The following is an 18446-nucleotide window of genomic DNA, read 5'->3' on the forward strand; positions in this document are numbered from 1 at the left end:
AAAAAATACAGCGATCAGTCATTTAGGAATACCAAGGCGATTCATATTGGGAATACTGCCAGTATTAACAAACTCCTTGTCCCCCTCGAAGGCCCAAGAGATGTCGTCCGACCGCCGTGACATCCTATCCCTTGAGGTGTCGCGCAGACGCGGTATGAGGGGAGGGGGGCTGTGGCTGTGGTCAACACGCCACTGTCCCGACCGTTTTGCGGACTTTCCAGCCGTGGAGCCGCTGGTTCTCATTCTAGTAGCTCCAGGGTTGGCATCACGAGGCTGAGTGCATTCCGTACCAGTCCTCCCACCAAGGAAAACTCCTTGGCAGTACCGGGAATTGAAGCCGGGTGCCCTGCATGGTTGTCATCTAAACTGGCCACTCAGCTACGAAGGCGGACACTGAGAATGTTAGGTCCGCCTTATATGAACGTCAAGAGCCGAGGTCGAACGCTGTGATGTGGTGGAGCTCGATTACGGAGATTAGCGATTCGAATTGTCGCGATAAAGGAATTTAACCGTAACACTTCATTGGCAGATGGAGGCGACGTAGCGGTGCTCTGTTCCTGATCATCTGGTGTTCTCTGGTGGTAAGTGGTCTGACCGACTAAAGGCGTAAGAAGCTAGTGGTGATCAGTCCATTGACTGGGTGCGTGAGGCTCGGCAGTTTTCTCTACGTTTTTCCAGCTGCACTGGGCTTCACTGTCCGTTAATCTTTGGTCCAATATCGGGAGAAACAACACGGTAAAAGCTAACCACAGCCGTATATACGCTTCAGCTGCGCATCGGCTGCATTATCTATAGAATGGGAATGGCAATACTAGAGCACATGCACTACGACATTAGTAATAAACCAATCCTTGATCCGTGTTGCCCTATTAGTTGGCGATTTACCTTGGAGTAGTTGTTGCTGTGGTCATCAGTCGTAAGTTGGTTTGATGCAGCTCTCGATGCTACTCTATCCTGTGCACGCGCACGGGTTCCCGGGTTCGATTCCCGGCGGGGTCAGGGATTTTCTCTGCCTCGTGATGACTGGGTGTTGTGTGATGTCCTTAGGTTAGTTAGGTTTAAGTAGTTCTAAGTTCTAGGGGACTCATGACCATAGATGTTAAGTCCCATAGTGCTCAGAGCCATTTGAACCATTTTATCCTGTGCAAGCTTCTTCATCTCCCAGTACCTACTGCAGCTTACATCCTTCTGAATCTGCTTAGTGTATTCATCTCTTGGTCTCCCTCTTTGATTTTTACCCTTCACGCTGCCCTCCAATACTAAATTGGCGATCCCTCGATGCCTCAGAACATGTCCTACCAACGGATCACTTCTTCTAGTCAAGTTGTGCCACAAATTTCTCTTCTCTCCAATTGTATTCAATACCTCCTCATTAGTTATGTAATCTACCCATCTAATCTTCAGCATTCTTCTTGTAACACCACATTTCGAAAGCTTCTATTCTCTTCTTGTCTAAACTATTTATCTTCCACGTTTCACTGCCATACATGGCTACACTCCATACAAATACTTTCAGAAACGACTTCCTGACATTTAAATCTATACTCGATGTTAACAAATTTTTCTTCTTCAGAAACGCTTTTCTTGCCATTGCCAGTCTACATTTTATCCCTCTCTACTTCGACCATCATCAGTTATTTTGCTCCTCAAATAGCAAAACTCCTTTACTACTTTAAGTGTCTCATTTCCTAATCTAATTCCCTGACCATCACCCGACTTAATTCGACTACATTCCATTATCCTCGTTTTGCTTTTGTTGATGTTCATCTTATACCCTCCTTTCAAGACAACCTTAGAGTAAGCGCCCAAAAGAAACAAAGGTAAACTCTACCACAAATTAAAAAAAATAACGTAAGAAATGTCTAATAATTGATGGGAGTCTAGTGACTGTAGCATCACATCTAATAGTGAATGACTTGTGGAGAAGACCAGTGGGCAGTTTTTAAAGAGTCTACATAATGCACTGTCTAGCCCAAGACGTGGTGCCGGACAATTGCACCACCAGGAAGCGCTGACGCAGCGCTGCTTCTCTTAATGCAGTCAAGAGGAGAATTTAATCGAAGAACGTGAGCCGCAAGCACAGGAAAAGTGGTCAGCATACCGCCAAGCTTGCAACGCCACTTCCGCCAGCAATTACAATTGAAGGTAATGACATGAAATGATCGTATGGCATTATTGGCCGGGTGACCCCCGTCTGAGGTAATCCGACCGCCTTGTGCAAGTCTGACCAACGCCTACGTTCCATGTCATCGTGCAACACCCGGTCACAGATGGCAGGTGGCAGCACTAGCGGTGGAGAGTATGTAAATCCTGTCGGGAGGGGTGGGTGCGGGGATAGCGCAGATGATGAAAAACGGAGCGATTTATCTGACGTCCAAAAGGGCATGATCATTGGCTTTGAGGTCAAGGGTGGAAGCATGCCTGAAACCTCTATGCACGTAAACTGATCGCGTGCAACTGTGGCTGAGTATAGCTACATGGAAAAAATGGCCAGGAAACAACCCGGGGACCCTGCGATCGCTACACTAACCACTAGACCACGAGCTGCGGACCTTGCAAGTCATAGTGTACCTACTTACATTACCTGTCTCAAAGTGCATGAAGTTTTCATAAAAGTGCATCAGTGGGTGATTCCCTGAGTGAGAGACCCTGTAAAAGCAGATGGAGAAACATCCCCCATGCAAAAATCCCAGCACGACAACTAGCGCAGAGACGCGGAATGTACATAAGACAGTGTGCGAGAAAAATAAGGTAACTGAGAATACTGGAAAGTCATCTCACGAATATACTCTGTAATTTCTTGCGTCTGTTTTACAGTAAAACCATTAACATCTGGAAGCTACAAAATTAATGAGTGGTGAATCTGTGAGAAATGTGCCGTCGAGGACAATCTTTTTTTTTTTTTTTTTTTTTTTTTTTTGGACCAGGACAGAAAGATTGCGTGCAGACATACCTACAGGGAGACAGTATTAGCGAACATCTTACAGCTCGCGCTGGGCGAATTACCACCAGAGATTAATGTTATTCTTATACACTGATCAGCCAGAGCATTGTGACCTTAGACTTACTATCGATATAATCCCCTTGCGGCGATAGCAGCGTCATGTGACAAAAAATGACTGCTAGTGAGCCACACGCACGGTTCATGTATTGTCTGTGAACGTGCTGTCCGCGTGTAGAATGGGAAAGGCGCGCGATGTATCTCAGTCTGACGGAGAGCAGATTGCGATGGACAGGAAGATCGGGACGAGAGTTACGGAAACTGCACGTCTTATCGTGTGTTCGAGGAGTGCTGTGGTGAGTTTCTTCAACACGTGGCGACCCAAAGTGAAACCACGTCCAGATGTTAGGGGTTGTGAGGCCATCCCTCATTACAGGTGTGGGCAGTCTGGTAAAACAGGACATGCGGCGAACTGTGGCGGAACTAACTCCAGACTTTAATGATGGGCAGGGTACAGGTGTGTCTGAACACACAGTGTACCGAACACTCCTAACGATGGGCCTCCGCAACCGACGACCCATGCATGTGGCAAAATTAACACCACGACATGGGCAACGACGACAGAAATGGGCGCATGAACATCGGCACGGGGCGTTGGCGCAGTGGCAGAGCGTTGTTTGGTCTGATTAATCTCGATACCTTCTCCATCACGCCGATGGGAGGGCGCGAAACCATCGTCTTCCAGGGAAAGAGCTGCTTAACACCTGTACTGACAAGTCTGTGGCGGCTCCATTATGCTCTGGGCAACATTCACGTGGTTATGCACGAGTTCAATAGAACTCATGCAATGCACCATGACGGCCAAGGAGTATCGTACACTGGGTGCAGACCACACACACTGCTTCATGACGATCATGTTTCCCGACGGCAGTGGCATTTTTCAAAAAGATAATGCGCCACGTCAGAAGGCCATGAGTGTGGTGGAGCTGGTAAGGAACAAAGTGGCGAGATCTAATTGATGTACTGGCTCCTCAGTTCTCCAGATCTGGATCCGATGGAACACATCTGGGATGTGGTCGAACATGGCGTCAGAGCCCATCGCTCCCCTCCTCAGAATTTACGGGAATCAGGTGACTTGAGTGTGCAGATATGGTGCCAACTTCCTCCAGCGACCTACCAAGGCCTTATTGCTTCCACGCCACGACGCGTTGCCGCTGTTATCCGTGCCAAAGGTGGGCATAAAGGCTGTTACGTAGATGGTCATAATGTTCTGACTGATCACTGTACATCTGTCTGTAGTCTACTTCTTGAAACAATATTTCCAGAAAGTCATTTACAAATTGGTGTTGACTTGAGCCGGCCGGTGTGGCCGAGCGGTTCTAGGCGCTTCAGTCTGGAACCGCGCGACCACTACAGTCGCACGTTCGAATCCTGCCTCGGGAATGGATGTGTGTGATGTCCTCAGGTTAGTTAGGTTTAAGTAGTTCTAAGTTCTACGGGACTGATGACTTCAGATGTTGAGTCCCATAGTGCTCAGAGCCATTTGAACCACTTTTTTTGTTGACTTGACTAATGCACACATTATTACAGCGTGCGACGGTCTGCTCGTTAAACCACTGCGCTTGGGCCGTACATTTCCACTGTCAGACCTTCAGCCTTCGTTAATAATCTGGGGCTCAACCTCGGTAGAAAGCTAACTTGTTCGACCTAAATAAACAAAGCACTCAAAGCGTGAAAGTGCCATAAATACAATGTACATTCACCGCATTTTTCACCATCAGCCTTCTAGCTTTCGTAACTCCAGCTTTGACCTAAGTACAGCTGGGTGTCCATTAAGGCAGTGAAGCTGCATTTGGTAGGAGAGGAGTTCAAATCAGGTTGCGTCAAAAACTGATTTACGTTTTACGTGGTTTCTCTTAATTACTTGAAGTGAATGATGGGATGGATGGGTTCTTGAAAGAGCAGTGCTGATTTGCTTCCGTTGTTGGCTAATCCGAGCTAGTGCTCCATCTGTAACGAGGTCACCAACGACGGAACGATGGACTCAGATGTGTCACCGCTTTCCTTTGCAATGTGGCGCCTCTTTAGTAAGATGACGGTAGAAGATTTCATAAATGACCATCTTCGGCGCGTACATTGTTATTTTCATTTCCTGTCGTCATGGTATATAGACCAAAAGTCCGACCACTGTTGCGAACTGATTTTCATTTATCATAACAGTTTACGAACATAATCGAGCTATGGGATATAGACCGTCTCAAGCGTTCAATTAGTTTTAGATGTTGTGAGTTTGGTTCTCGAGAAAATCAAGTTTGCGTCACATTATTCGAACCATTATCATGTACGGACCCCGTTCACGCATCATGTGGGATGGCTAGGACCGGTATCCTCCCGAAAGATGTCATCCCCATAAACAAAAATATATTCTATATTATAATTTGCATTCCGTGTCCAAGACCACATCACAGTGACGCAATGTTATGGCTAGAAGCAGTCTGAGGTACTGTCGTGCGGAAATGCTTCTGTTTCTCTTCCTCCGCACCATACAACTGTTATTGGCGGCCTGTGCTTTGGACATCATGCTAGATGGAAGCACAGTCTAATGTTTCTGGCAGCGCAGTCGCAAACGGTTCACTTCTTATGCAAATTATCGGTATAGCGAAATTTTGTACCCCTATATGAGGTACAGTATTTGTAATCCTTTTTACGGGGCGATTTGAAGTCTGTATGATTCAAGGCTATGAGCTTAATTCAGCGAGGCAGTTTCACGAAAAGACATTTTTTGTATGCAGTGTTGTGTAACGGGTGTACGTTTAGTGGTTTCTTTGTACCAGTGTAAGTCATATACTCTCGTCGACGAGACGTTAAGCACTAGTAACTCCCTCAGTCCTCTTAGTGTATTACGAAGATTTGCAGAATGAACCTACCATTTTTACTGTATTATTTCTGTTTTAGCATTTCATATCCTATGAGATATAATGCTTTTTCCTTCTTTATAATACAGGACACCACTATTGCTTAAGTAAACGTTAAGATTTATAATAATTTACTCCTGTGACAATATAGATTCGCTCTTGCTTTGTAAAAATTTTATGAAGCTATGTGTGTGATTCCCGAAGACCGATAGTAATAACTCAAACGCAGCAAGAAAAATAAGAACAAGTTCTAAGACTTCAGAGCATAGATTTTCATGTGTATATGTACGAAACGAAACTGTCATACTGCAAACAAATTACATAAAATTTAGCAAAGTTTCAAATGGTTCTAAACACTATGGGACTCAACATCTGAGATCATCAGTCCCCTACAACTTAGAACGACTTAAACCTAACTAACCTAAGGACATCACACACATTCATGCCCGAGGCAGGATTCGAACCTGCCACCGTAGCAGCGGCGCGGTTCCGGACTGAAGCGCCTAGAACCGCTCGGCCACAGCGGCCGCCTAGCAAAAGCACAGCTCATATTTTTAAGTACGGGATATCTTTGTAACCCGATATGAACTGGACGTATGTTCCATTGGAGATGAATTTCCGAGTGCTGGATCTTGCTATCCAAGACTTCGACGTCGTATTTGTTTTTCTGGATCTTCCCCACAAAATATTGTGAAGTCGTTTAGCTTTTTCTGTCCTCCAAGCTCCTAAATTCCTTTCACATTTTCGAGCAGACTTAAGTGGTTACGTTTCCGAGTAGAACTTACGCTAATTTATCGCAAAAACTCTTGAGTGCGGAAAGTGCAACTGGTTAACTGATTCTTCTATTACTCAGATTAACAAGCCATTTCGATCTCGGTGCCTTTGCGGTGCATTTGCATTCTTTACATCATAACAGCGCTTTGTACTTTTTAAAAATTAGAAGTAGTATCCACAGCAAACCAAGTCGACAGTTCAATGTATAGTTGACAGACACAGGGATAAGTGTCCTACCGACGAAGAATCTGAGTTCAAGGTCAATGTTTCGCGGAACACAGTTATTGGGTTCGTGCTGAAATTTTGAGCTGTTATAAATCTGAGATACCCGCGATACGAAAATAAATCAGTAATACATTTTCCGTAATTATCCCACGACTATCTCAATGTTTGGATATTTCCCGTGCAACATGTTGTGAAGCCGCGTTTGAGAAAATATCCTCTTTGTATAAGAAGTTATACTGGAAGATTTGTGAATAGGGAACAAAGTGCACCAGATAGGTTGAGTATGGGGAGGTGGGTGTGGAATCCCGCCTCGCGCAGCTCTTGTGCACTGGCGTTGCAGCAGCACTTGAGGCAGTATTCTCGGTACTTTTGTGGAGCTTTACGGTCGCAAAGCGTCATTGTTGTCGGCGACAAATCTCGGAATTTATGGTTACGTTCCTGGGAAGCAGTCCTTTGTACATGTCGCCTCCTTTATGACACGAGACCGTAACATCTAAAAACTATTGTTGAAGCTTCGTCAATCCTTTCTTTTCTTGAGATGTACCAATTTTCATATCCGACGAAAACTCCGAACGAATACATGCGATGGATGTTATTCACGAGATAGCAGATGACACGCAAGCAGATGCACGCTACCGATCATCTCTTCATTATTTATACATGTAGCACGTGCTACGCGTAAGTAGAATGTTAGTCGCGCGGGAAGAATGACATTTAAAACGCCTGTGTTAGGAAGATTTGCTTTTTAAATGTCTGTGTTCGCGCTGTAATTAATCTCATCTCGTCCTTCTGATCCCAACGGGGACGACCATAGAAGGTTGTAATACATGTCTAGATTTATTTAAAACTGCTTCTTGAAACTTTACAAGTAGGCTCTTTAGTGATGGTTTGAGTCTGTCTTCAAGTGTGTGCCAGTTCAGTCTTTCCAGCATGTCCGCGCCATTCTCTAGTGGATTAAACAAACCTGTGACCAGTCATGCATGCTTCCCATCCCTGTATATGTTCTATATCTCCTGTCAGTCCTATTTGGTACTTGTGCCAGACATTTGAATAGTTTTCCAGGGTGGGTCGCACGAGTGTTGCGTAAGCAATCTCCTTCGTAGACCCATTGAAGTTTTACCAGTATTGTACCAATAATCGAAGTCTGCTATTTGCTTTACCCATGACTAAGCCTATGTGATAGTTCCATTTCATTTCCTACAAATTATTACACCCAGGTATTTATATGAGTTCACCGATTCCAAATTGATATGATAGTCATGCGATATTACGCATTTTTCGTTTTGTGAACTGCACAATTTTACTTCTCTAAACATTAAAAGCACCACTTTGAAATCGTGTCAAGATTCGTTTGAATATTTGTGTAACTCTTGAAACGTCTCTGTGAAGTCGTTTCATAAGACGCTTGTCGAATTCAGCACAACTAATTCACTTTACTACCTGATTGTAGCTCAATTCATGAACTCTTCCAGAAAGACTGAGCACTGAAATAAGGTCTATTGATTATTATATGTGTGTTTTAATGTGGGGTTTCGGTTTTGTTTTGTGGGAAACGCTGTTGCTTCTCGTTCGAAGGAGAACACAGGATGAAGAACTTAGGTTTCCAATACCTGAACAGAGAGGTTTACCCATCTTAGTCGAGGGCTGTCTCGAAGGCTGTTTTTGTGTGTGAGGTTGATGACGGAGGGCTAGCTCTCTGGTAGCTTCCGCTGCACGGGGAGCTAGGTAATCTCGAAAGAGGAAGCGGCATTCTTCGGTGAACGCTTGGTGAGTACGGGTCGTAGCTCTTAAGGGGGGTTTCAGGTGATAGGAAGCAGGCTGAGTTATTGGTCAAATACTTAGATACTTCAGCGTAACTGAAGCGTGTGAAGCGAGTTTTTTTTAATGTTTTTTAATCTTCTGAAGCGTGTGAAGCGAGTTTTTTTTAATGTTTTTTAATCTTATATTTTGTGGAAATTGCTTTTGTCTTTGTGTGTCGATTTTGTGCCACGTGTCTGGTAATCAATGACCCTTCTGGTCCACCACGGCACCGCAATAGGCTTTAATTTAACAGTTTGCTTATTTAACGAGCTACAATTTCTGCAAGAATATCTGTTCTTTCGTGCGTTTTCTACAAAGCAGCACAACAGTTTGAGTCAGAATGCATCAAGTGCTCTCGTTCGGCTGTTTGCAAGCAGCAGACGCAGTTAGTATGTTAAATAATTATCGCACAGCCTTGTGTAATGGTTAAACCTCTGTCCAGAATAGTGCATGCGTAGAATGGTAATGCAAATCTCCCTGAGATATTTTTGTGGTATTAATGCAAAGGAGATGATAGTATAATTTGTTGTGTTGGCAGAAGAGCCAACACCGTGTTAATAGAGGAGGCCGAAATGCACGCGTTTTAGCTCACGCCGGCTAGCGTGAGGAGGGAAGAACTATACGGACGTGAAGTCTGGAACATGACAAGGAATTAGAATTCAGAAAGCGGACGTAATTAGTTCGATACTTAACTTTAATCCATTAATGATGAACGTCACTCTTGACGGTACATGATTCACAATATTATCTGTTCAGAATACATTCTTGTAACTGAATATGGCGCCTTGCTAGGTCGTAGCAAATGACGTAGCTGAAGGCTATGCTAAACTGTCGTCTCTGCAAATGATAGCGTATGTAGTCAGTGAAACATCGCTAGGAAAGTCGGCTGTACAACTGGGGCGAGTGCTAGGGAGTCTCTAGACTAGACCTGCCGTGTGGCGGCGTTCGGTCTGCAATCACTGATACTGGCGACACGCGGGTCCGACGTATACTAACGGACCGCGGCCGATTTAAAGGCTTCCACCTAGCAAGTGTAGTGTCTGGCTGTGACATCACAAATTGTCTCCCACCCCCGTCTTCTGTGTTTCTTCTTGCTGTAGTTAAATTGTGCTCTGTTTCATTTTCACGTAATTCTTACTTAAATATTTCGAGTCAGGCACCAGTTACGTGTAGTTAGGATGTGCAACCAAATATTTAGTTACAGTAAATAACCTACGTGAAAGATAAATTCTTTGGTGTCGATCTTCCTGGAGAGCTTCTGTTAAGTTTGGAAGGTAGGAGACGAGGTACTGGCGGCATTAAAGCTGTGAGGACGGGGCGTGAGTCGTGCTTGGATAGCTCAGTCGGTAGATCACTTGCCCGCGAAAGGCAAAGGTCTCGAGTCTCGGTCCGGCACACAGTTTTAATCTGGCAGGAAGTTTCACATGAATAATGTTTAGTGTGGCATCTTTTTACCTGTGGGATATCACTGTTCATCTAATTCACGGACAGGCTAAAGAATAACGATAAAAGCTGCATGAAGTTACAGGAAATATTATGTTACAATTTGACGAGAACTTGTCTTACAAGAGAGCCTAGAACGAAGTTGGTCTAGATATCATGGGAAGGATTCGTGGGACATGCGTGGCACGAACTTTGACAAAGGTCGGTGGTTTGTACCTGTCTGGACAATCTCTGCGTCTGTGAATATACCTAAACTGAATGTAATCGATATAATGTGCACTGACGGACAAAATGTGTGCTGTTAACGTGCACTATCATACGCAATGTCTGCCAGCATGTATCGTGCAACGTGTGCTAACTTCAAAGCGTACTTTCTTTCAGTTGGTTACGATACAAACTGACAGTGTTATAACACTTTAGTATTGTACGTAAGACTGACTGCCATTTTTGGGTACACATTCAACATCAGTTTGAGCAGACCATCGACAGAAGCCGACCAACAAAGTTTAACACATTGACTGCCATAGAATACTTGGGTTACCGACCCTTAGGGCCATTTAGCTTTTTTCATTTTTTTTACACTAAAGAAACTGTTAATGTATGTATAAATAAGCTGAAAATATGTCAGTATAGTACCTGAAATAGCGGTTTTTTTGTGTGAGTTACGTATGACTCATGCGGCGCCAGAGTAAGTATGCCAGCCAGGGGAGCCATTTACTATGTGGCTATTACTTTTAGGTTGGTACTCCTCACGCAGAAGTTATGAAGGTGAACAAAGGCGTGTGCAAAAGCTTTAGTTGAAGTCATGGAAGTTACTCCGTCATTATTTAGGTCTAACTCAGATGACAATTTACCAGCGGAGTCTGCAAGTGAAAGAAATTAATGAAGACCATCTTCCACCGTTGGTGAAGGCAGGAAGAAAAGTTTTATATCGACATTCAGCTATTGAGGCAGGCTACACAGGTGTAAAAACCAGCCAAAAATGCACCTCTAGCCCTGTTAGTGCAATAACTGACACAGATGTTTGATACTGCAATGAAATACTTGTAACACCAGGAATCTCCAAAGATGAAAACCCTACAAATAATGTTAATGAGATTGTCTGGGGGCGGGGCTTTCAGTTGTGGGAAAAGACATGAAACATTATACTTTATTCACACCAATTTTGGTGTAAAAACTTTTGTTACACTAAATCTCCAAGACCAGACATCCTACCATTGCTTCAGATATTTTGTACTAACGATATTTTAGAGTATGTGACCCAGCAATCTAACTTACACGCCAAACAAGTCCTAGGAAATCATTCAGTTAGTGTCAATTCACGACTGAGAAAATGGACTGATGTCACCAAAATTGAAATTGGACGATATTTACGAGTTCTGTATGCCACTGAATGTGAAGTCAAAGTTTCCAAATTATTGGTCAAAAAATTTCCTTCATCAAAACCCAATGTCACGAAATCATTTTCAATTGCTGTTACGTGGGTAGCATTTTTCAGATGACAATAAGTGCCCTCGAGAAGACAGTTTGTTACAACTTCAACCACTTATTGAGAAATTACTGAAAGATTTCAAAGTGCAGTGGTGCCAGGCAAATCTGTTGTACAGGCGAATCTGAGGAAGGACGAACACATAGCAAAACAAAGTAGCATAGATGTAGCAGTGACATGGAAAGATAAGTGGGATGTGTTATGTTAAGTGCTATTCATGGGCAGGAGAACAAGCTATCCAAATCAAAAGATGCATAAAGAAAAAAAAAACAGCAATGATAATTGACTATAATCAGTCAAAGTCGTTTATAGATCTCTCTGACCAGACAGAGTCTACTCCGATTGTCTAAGACGGTTTGCGAAATACCGATACATCAACAATAAGAACATCTCAGTGACTGGATTCAAAGTGAAGACGACTTTGAAACTCCGCACAGAAGATGCAGATGAGCTTGAGATATCTCTCATTAAAGCCATCGCATTGCCTTCAAATGGCTCTGACCACTACGGGACTTAACATCTGAGGTCATCAGTCCCCTAGAACGTAGAACTACTTAAACCTAACCAACCTAAGGACATCACACACATCCACGCCCGAGGCGGCATTCGAACTGCGACCGTAGCGGTCACGCGGTTCCAGACTGAAGCGCCTAGAACCGCTCGGCATTGCCTTCGAATTTCGCACTTGTGAACATGGGAGCAGGCATACGTAGGTGTATAGTGTGCTGTGTGAACAAGAGCCAACTATCAAGAAATGCAAACAAACTGCACGAAAATGTATGAATTGTGACTCTTTTTTTGTGCAGAACGTATTTTCGTAAACCAAAGTGTATATAAGTGCTAGAGGTACAAAAGGACCACCACACAAATATTATCAATTTAATTGTGGTCACAATTCCTGTTTGAAAACGTAAATAAAAACTTTGTGTAAGTATTATGTAAAAATATATAATAAATTGTAAAAAGGAAGTCCAAGATGACTGAGTCCGTGAATTGTATGCAACTCACGATTACGGGTGCCAGTAACTTTTCTTCGGATCTTGAAAATCGTAGGTCAAGAACATGATTTGTGAGTTACCATGGAACTTTAAATGAAAATATGCCCTTGAGTTGCATTTACTTCATGAGGCAGTCAGTGTGTAAAGCACTTTGTCGTTACATTTAATGCACCTTAACGTTCGGCGTCAGAGGCGGAATGTTTGGGGAGCACCTGTGTCTGTGGCGTGTGACTGCCACGCCTGGGTGGTCTCAAGCTGGTTTCCACCTCTGCGCTGTCACGCGTTTTTGAAGTTACGTGTATACGTTTTGTCTACGTAAGAGGTTAAGCTAACTGACGCTCTGGTACGCATAGTTTTCATTTTCTCATCCTGTTTTAGTACTGCTGACTGTAACGACACTTCTTGGTATACCCTTCAGGGTCTACAGTTTTTAGTTGGTTGGGTTTTATCTCTTTTAACTATCTGACGTATGCTACTGTCACGCAGATTTTCAACCACAACAAAGTCACAGACCCTGAAGCTGAAAATTCTCCTTTTCTCGTTCCACATAGTTTACGTGAATTTGCATTGGAACGAGGGACTGATGACTCTTTAAAGTCATAACAATCTTCATCATATCTGGACCCAAAAGTAAAAAAATCACCATCCTAATTTTTACAAATCTAGACTGAAACGGTGAAGTTAAATTTTAAGCAGAAAAAAGGACCGTTTCCCTGTGGGTCTTCCATTCTTACTCAGTAAAAACATTCCGTGATTTTCCGGAGTAATACAACAGCTTCACGTGGTAGGAATATCATGTTTAAAAATGGCATCCGAGTGGGGCGGGGAGGGGGGGGGGGGGAGAGGGAGGGAGAGAGAGAGAGAGAGAGAGAGAGAGAGAGAGAGAGAGAGAGAGATGAAATTCTACATCGATCGATCAAGGACGAGAGAAGGAGATTAGTTAACCATTGTAAAATTTGAGATTGCATTAGGATATAAAACTGGATAGTTTGTACTAAATTTGGTATGTATCTGACCGTTGGGGAACTAATGAAGGTAATGAACTAACGCATAACATATAAATTATGACTTCAAATGGTTCAAATGGCTCTGAACACTATGGGACTTAACGTCTGAAGTCATCAGTTTCCTAGAACTTAGAACTACTTAAACCTAACCTAAGGACATCACACACATCCATGCCCAAGGCAGGATTCGAACCTGCGACCGTAGCGGTCCCAGACTGAAGCGCCTAGAACTCCGGCCGGCAATCATGACTTCCTCAGAATAAATTTCGGAGTACTGAATTTGCCGTGGTTTAGTAGCAGCACAAGATTTTCCCCTATTTAGTGCTACAGTGTTAACGAACCATTTCGATATTTGCTTCCAGTGGCTTAGGACAGGAATTCCGAAACTTGTCCTGCAACGGAACACTTTGAGAATCCTAGTACTTTGATGGAAGAATTTGTTTATTTTGAAGGTTAACAGATTTTTAAAAGATGAGAAAAATTGTTTTTCTGTGATTACCTCAATTGTAAATCATAACTAGTAACAAAGAAACCATAATAAAATTTTGATCCAAAAGTATTACCGTCAGATTGTCGAAAAAACGCTATTTTATTAGCAGTTCTTGATGGAGCACTTATTCACTTCTTTCGGAACACAGTCTGGGAAACCCTGGTTTAGGAGCACGACGGAAAAGGTCGATCAGAATGACTGTACGAAGCCATGCTACCCTTGAATACGCGTCCTGTACAAGTGTTTCCGCGTTTCGTTGGTAAAAGGCCACAGTACGGATCCAAAGATCTTGAGCTTGATCTCCGGTCAGTTCTGGGATTTTTATCTCACTCTTCTTTCACGTCAGGCAATGAAAGTTACTGTGAAAAATGACGAGTAGCACCGTCGTTCGGTGTCCACGGTGAACTGTAAGTCGTCTAATAACTAACTGGTGGGTAGGGCCTGAGGCAGGCGTCCGGATGTAAACTCCATTATGGCCATTCCAAGTGAGGTAGTGAGGTGTTAAAAAGAACTTTGAGGTGGATGAGAGCTATAACACACACACACACACACACACACACACACACACACACACACACACACACTCAACCAATTCGCTGTGTCGATCACTCTCTTAAAAAGGAAAGGGAAAAAATACTATACGTAAAGACCACTGTCACCATTTAGTTACAGTCCACAACACATCACTGTCCCAATGTCTTTGTTGGACGTCGGAAAAAGAGTAGTTAGGAACACTGGACGGTAGAGCAGTGGCCGCACGCGCTGTCAGGACAAGCTCACCAGCTCGACGGCGATCATGACGATCCTGACGGACTGCAGGTGTCTGGTGGTGGTGGCGGGCCGCATCTCTACAGCAGCGACGCCAGTGGAGGGGAGCGATGCGTAGACTGCGCGTCCTGGCGGGCGACTGGCTGGTGAGGCGCAGCCGCGGCCAGAGACAGGAGCTGTGGCGGCGGCGGCGGGCGGCGCGCGCATCGCTGCGAGGTGTTCCGCGAACTGGGTCAGCGCTCGCCGGCTCCTCCCGTCTGCGAGGCCGCGCCGCGCCAGCGCAGATTTTCCCGCGGATTGGTGTGCACACGGCGGGCGCTGAGTCACCTTGACCCGGCCCGCGCGCGCGCTCACGCAACGTCCGCGAAGAGCGACACCCGCGCACGTATGCCGTCTGCCTGTCGGAAGCAAATGCGAACCGTGCGGCTCTGAGAGCAAACGCAGCCGTACCCTATCAGTACTGGGTCTTAAGACTGTAGAGCGGCGTCTCTTCAAAGCAACCAGCGTGCTCAGTACTTATGATGATTTACACTGAAGCGCCGAAGAAACTGGTATAGGCAAGCATATTCAAATACAGAGACATGTAATTAGGCAGAATACGGCGCTAGGGTCGGCAACGTCTATATTATCTGGCGCAGTTGCTAGATCGGTTACTGCTGCTACAATGACAGGTTATCAAGATTTAATGGGGGAAACCACATTCTCAGGCTGTTTGACACAGATTTTTTGGGATATATTTTGGGTGGGAAGAATTAATTAGAATTTAATCAAATTTTGACAGCATTTCATTCATATATCGAACATCTTTTGTGAATTTTTTTGAATAACTTCAACCAAAACTAACAAAGTTACTCTTTGATGTCTGCTGAAGTTTTTGAGTACAGTTCTCCAATTGCGTGCAGTGTAGCCATTCCGATTTTCATCTGAAATCAAAAAGGTTTTGATTTTACATTAATAACTTATTTTCTAAGAATATGAACCTCGATGCAGGTGAAAATAATGAAAATTAAAAATGTTGCTGGCTTTAGAACAATATACACTACTGCCCATTAAAATTGCTACACAAGAAGAAATGCAGATGATAAACGGATATTCATTGGACAAATATAGTATACTAGAACTTACATGTGATTACATTTTCACGCAATTTGGGTGCATAGATCCTGATAAATCAGTACCCAGAACAACCGTCTCTGCCCCTAATAATGGCCTTGATACGCCTGGGCATTGAGTCAAACAGAGCTTGGATGGCGTGTACAGGTACAGCTGCCCATGCAGCTTCAGCACGATACCATGAGTTCATCAAGAGTAGTGACTGACGTATTGTGACGAGCCAGTTGCTCGGCCACCATTGACCAGACGTTTTGAATTGGTGAGCGATCCGGAGAATGTGCTGGCCAGGGCAGCAGTCGAACATTTTCTGTACCCAGAAAGGCCCGTACAGGACCTACAACTTGCGGTCGTACATTGTCCTGCTGAAATGTAGGGTTTCGCAGGGATCGAATGAAGGGTAGAGCCTCGGGTCGTAACACATCTGAAATGTAACGTCCACTGTTGAAAGTGCCGTCAGTGCGAACTAGAGGTGACCGAGACGTGTAACCAGTGGCACCCCATACCATCACGCCGGGTGATAGGCCAGTATGGCGATGACGAATACACGCTTCCAATGTGCGTTCACCGCGATGACGCCAAACACTGATGCGACCATGATAATACTGTAAACAGAACCTGGATTCTTCCGAAAGAATGACGTTTTGCCATTCGTGCACCCGGGTTCGTCGTTGAGTACACCATTGCAGGCGCTCCTCTCTGTGATGCAGCGTCAAGGGTAACCGGAGCCATGGCCTCCAAGCTGATAGTCCATGCTGCTGCAAACGTCGTCGACCTGTTCGTGCAGATGGTTGTTGTCTTGGAAACGTCCCCATCTGTTGATTCATGGACCGAGACGTGGCTGCACGATCCGTTACAGTCATGCGGATAAGATGCCTGTCATCTCGACTGCTAGTGACACGACGCCGTTGGGATCCAGCACGGCGTTCCATATTACCCTCCTGAACCCACCGATTCCGTATTCTGCTAACAGTCATTGGATTTCGACGAACGCGAGCAGCAATGTCGCGATACGATAAACCGCAATCGCGATAGGCTACAATCCGCAGGCTACAATCCGACCATTATCAAAGTCGGAAACGTGATGGTACCCATTTCTCCTCCTTACACGAGGCATCACAACGTTTCACCAGGCAACGCCGGTCAACTGCTGTTTGTGTATAAGAAATCGATTGGAAACTTTCCTCATGTCAGCACGTTGTAGGTGTCGCCACCGGGGCCAACCTTGTGTGAATGCTCTGGAAAGCTAATAATTTGCATATCACAGCATCTTGTTCCTGTCGGTTAAGTTTCGCGTCTGTAGCACGTCATCTACGTGATGCAGCAATTTTAATAGCCAGTAGTGTACTTCGATTTCACGATTTTTTTCTCTAATTTGCAAAGAAAAATACCCTTAAAATTGTATCATCATCTGACAAGTTGGTTCATATAATTTGTAATTTTATAAAGAATCATAATATCAATTTTCGTTATGAGGCTTCTATACTTTTTGAGTAAGATAGCACGCAAATGTGAAAAAAAAGTCATTTCGCGATAAACGCGTTAGAATAATGAATTGTCGGAAACTAGAAATTCAAGTTAACAAATAGCATATAATGCTTACCGATTAATCTAAGATTCCAGCACCATATAGTAATCCTCCTTCGTCATAGGCTTCCTTTTGCGTTTGCAGCAATGCTGGTTCCCGTGGAACTTTCTTTTGCACGGCCTACTGCGCCGTCCTTTAGACTCATTGTCGGCTTTCGAATGCGGAGACATTTCTCAGTCTGTTAGAAACACACTCGTACTAGGCTGAGTCAGAACTGACTCAAAGTAGGGTACAGCGACGCTCTAACGTAATATAACCGAAATAATCCCTGATCTTGTTGCTTCTAGTACCGTCTATACCGTTATTTGAAAAGAAAGATACAAATGCAGGTTCCATTTCAAACCTACCTTAATATACAAAGCGACTGTGCAGTTGAACCGGTCAAGCCTCTAACTCTCCGCCCTATCTGCGCTCGAGCCTGCACCCAATGTGCACTCGGTTCTATGCTCATAAAATCTAAACGAATGCGAATTTCGCTTTGAAATTTTGACAGCGTATTCTTGGATAGTGAAGCTAACGATTTATGCGATTTAAATATTCGGATTTTTTTGAACCTCGTAATGTGGTTTCCCCCCTTAAGTATGTGTGAACGTGGTGTTGTACTCTGCACACGAGTGATGGGACACAGCATCTCCCAGGTAGTGATGAAGTGGGGATTTGCCCGTGCGACTATTTCACGAGTGTACCGTGAATATCAGGAATCGCGGTAAAACATCAGATCTCCGACATCGCTGCTGCCGGAAAAAGATCCTGCAAGGACGGGACCAAAAACGACTGTAGAGAATCTTTCAACGTGACAGAAGCGCAACCGTTCCGCCAATTGTTGCAGATTTAAGTGCTCGGCCATAAAGTTTCAGGGTGCGAACCATTCAACGAAACATCATCGATAAGGGCTTTC

At 44.2% G+C, this 18446-nt stretch overlaps 1 protein-coding gene across 1 annotated transcript in view; it reads right to left on the reverse strand.

Moving 5' to 3' along the window:
• LOC126456148 (uncharacterized) overlaps nucleotides 1–15086 on the reverse strand; it is a 50705-nt gene extending 35619 nt beyond the window's left edge. The window contains exon 1 of the mRNA XM_050091902.1: nucleotides 14863–15086. Within this exon, the coding sequence (XP_049947859.1) occupies nucleotides 14863–15057 (195 nt within the window). The 5' untranslated portion in view covers nucleotides 15058–15086. The remainder of the gene's footprint in view (nucleotides 1–14862) is intronic.
• Nucleotides 15087–18446: the final 3360 nt, after the last annotated feature.

Source organism: Schistocerca serialis, chromosome 2 (assembly GCF_023864345.2).
Source record: "Schistocerca serialis cubense isolate TAMUIC-IGC-003099 chromosome 2, iqSchSeri2.2, whole genome shotgun sequence".
Taxonomy (NCBI): Eukaryota; Metazoa; Arthropoda; class Insecta; order Orthoptera; family Acrididae; genus Schistocerca; species Schistocerca serialis.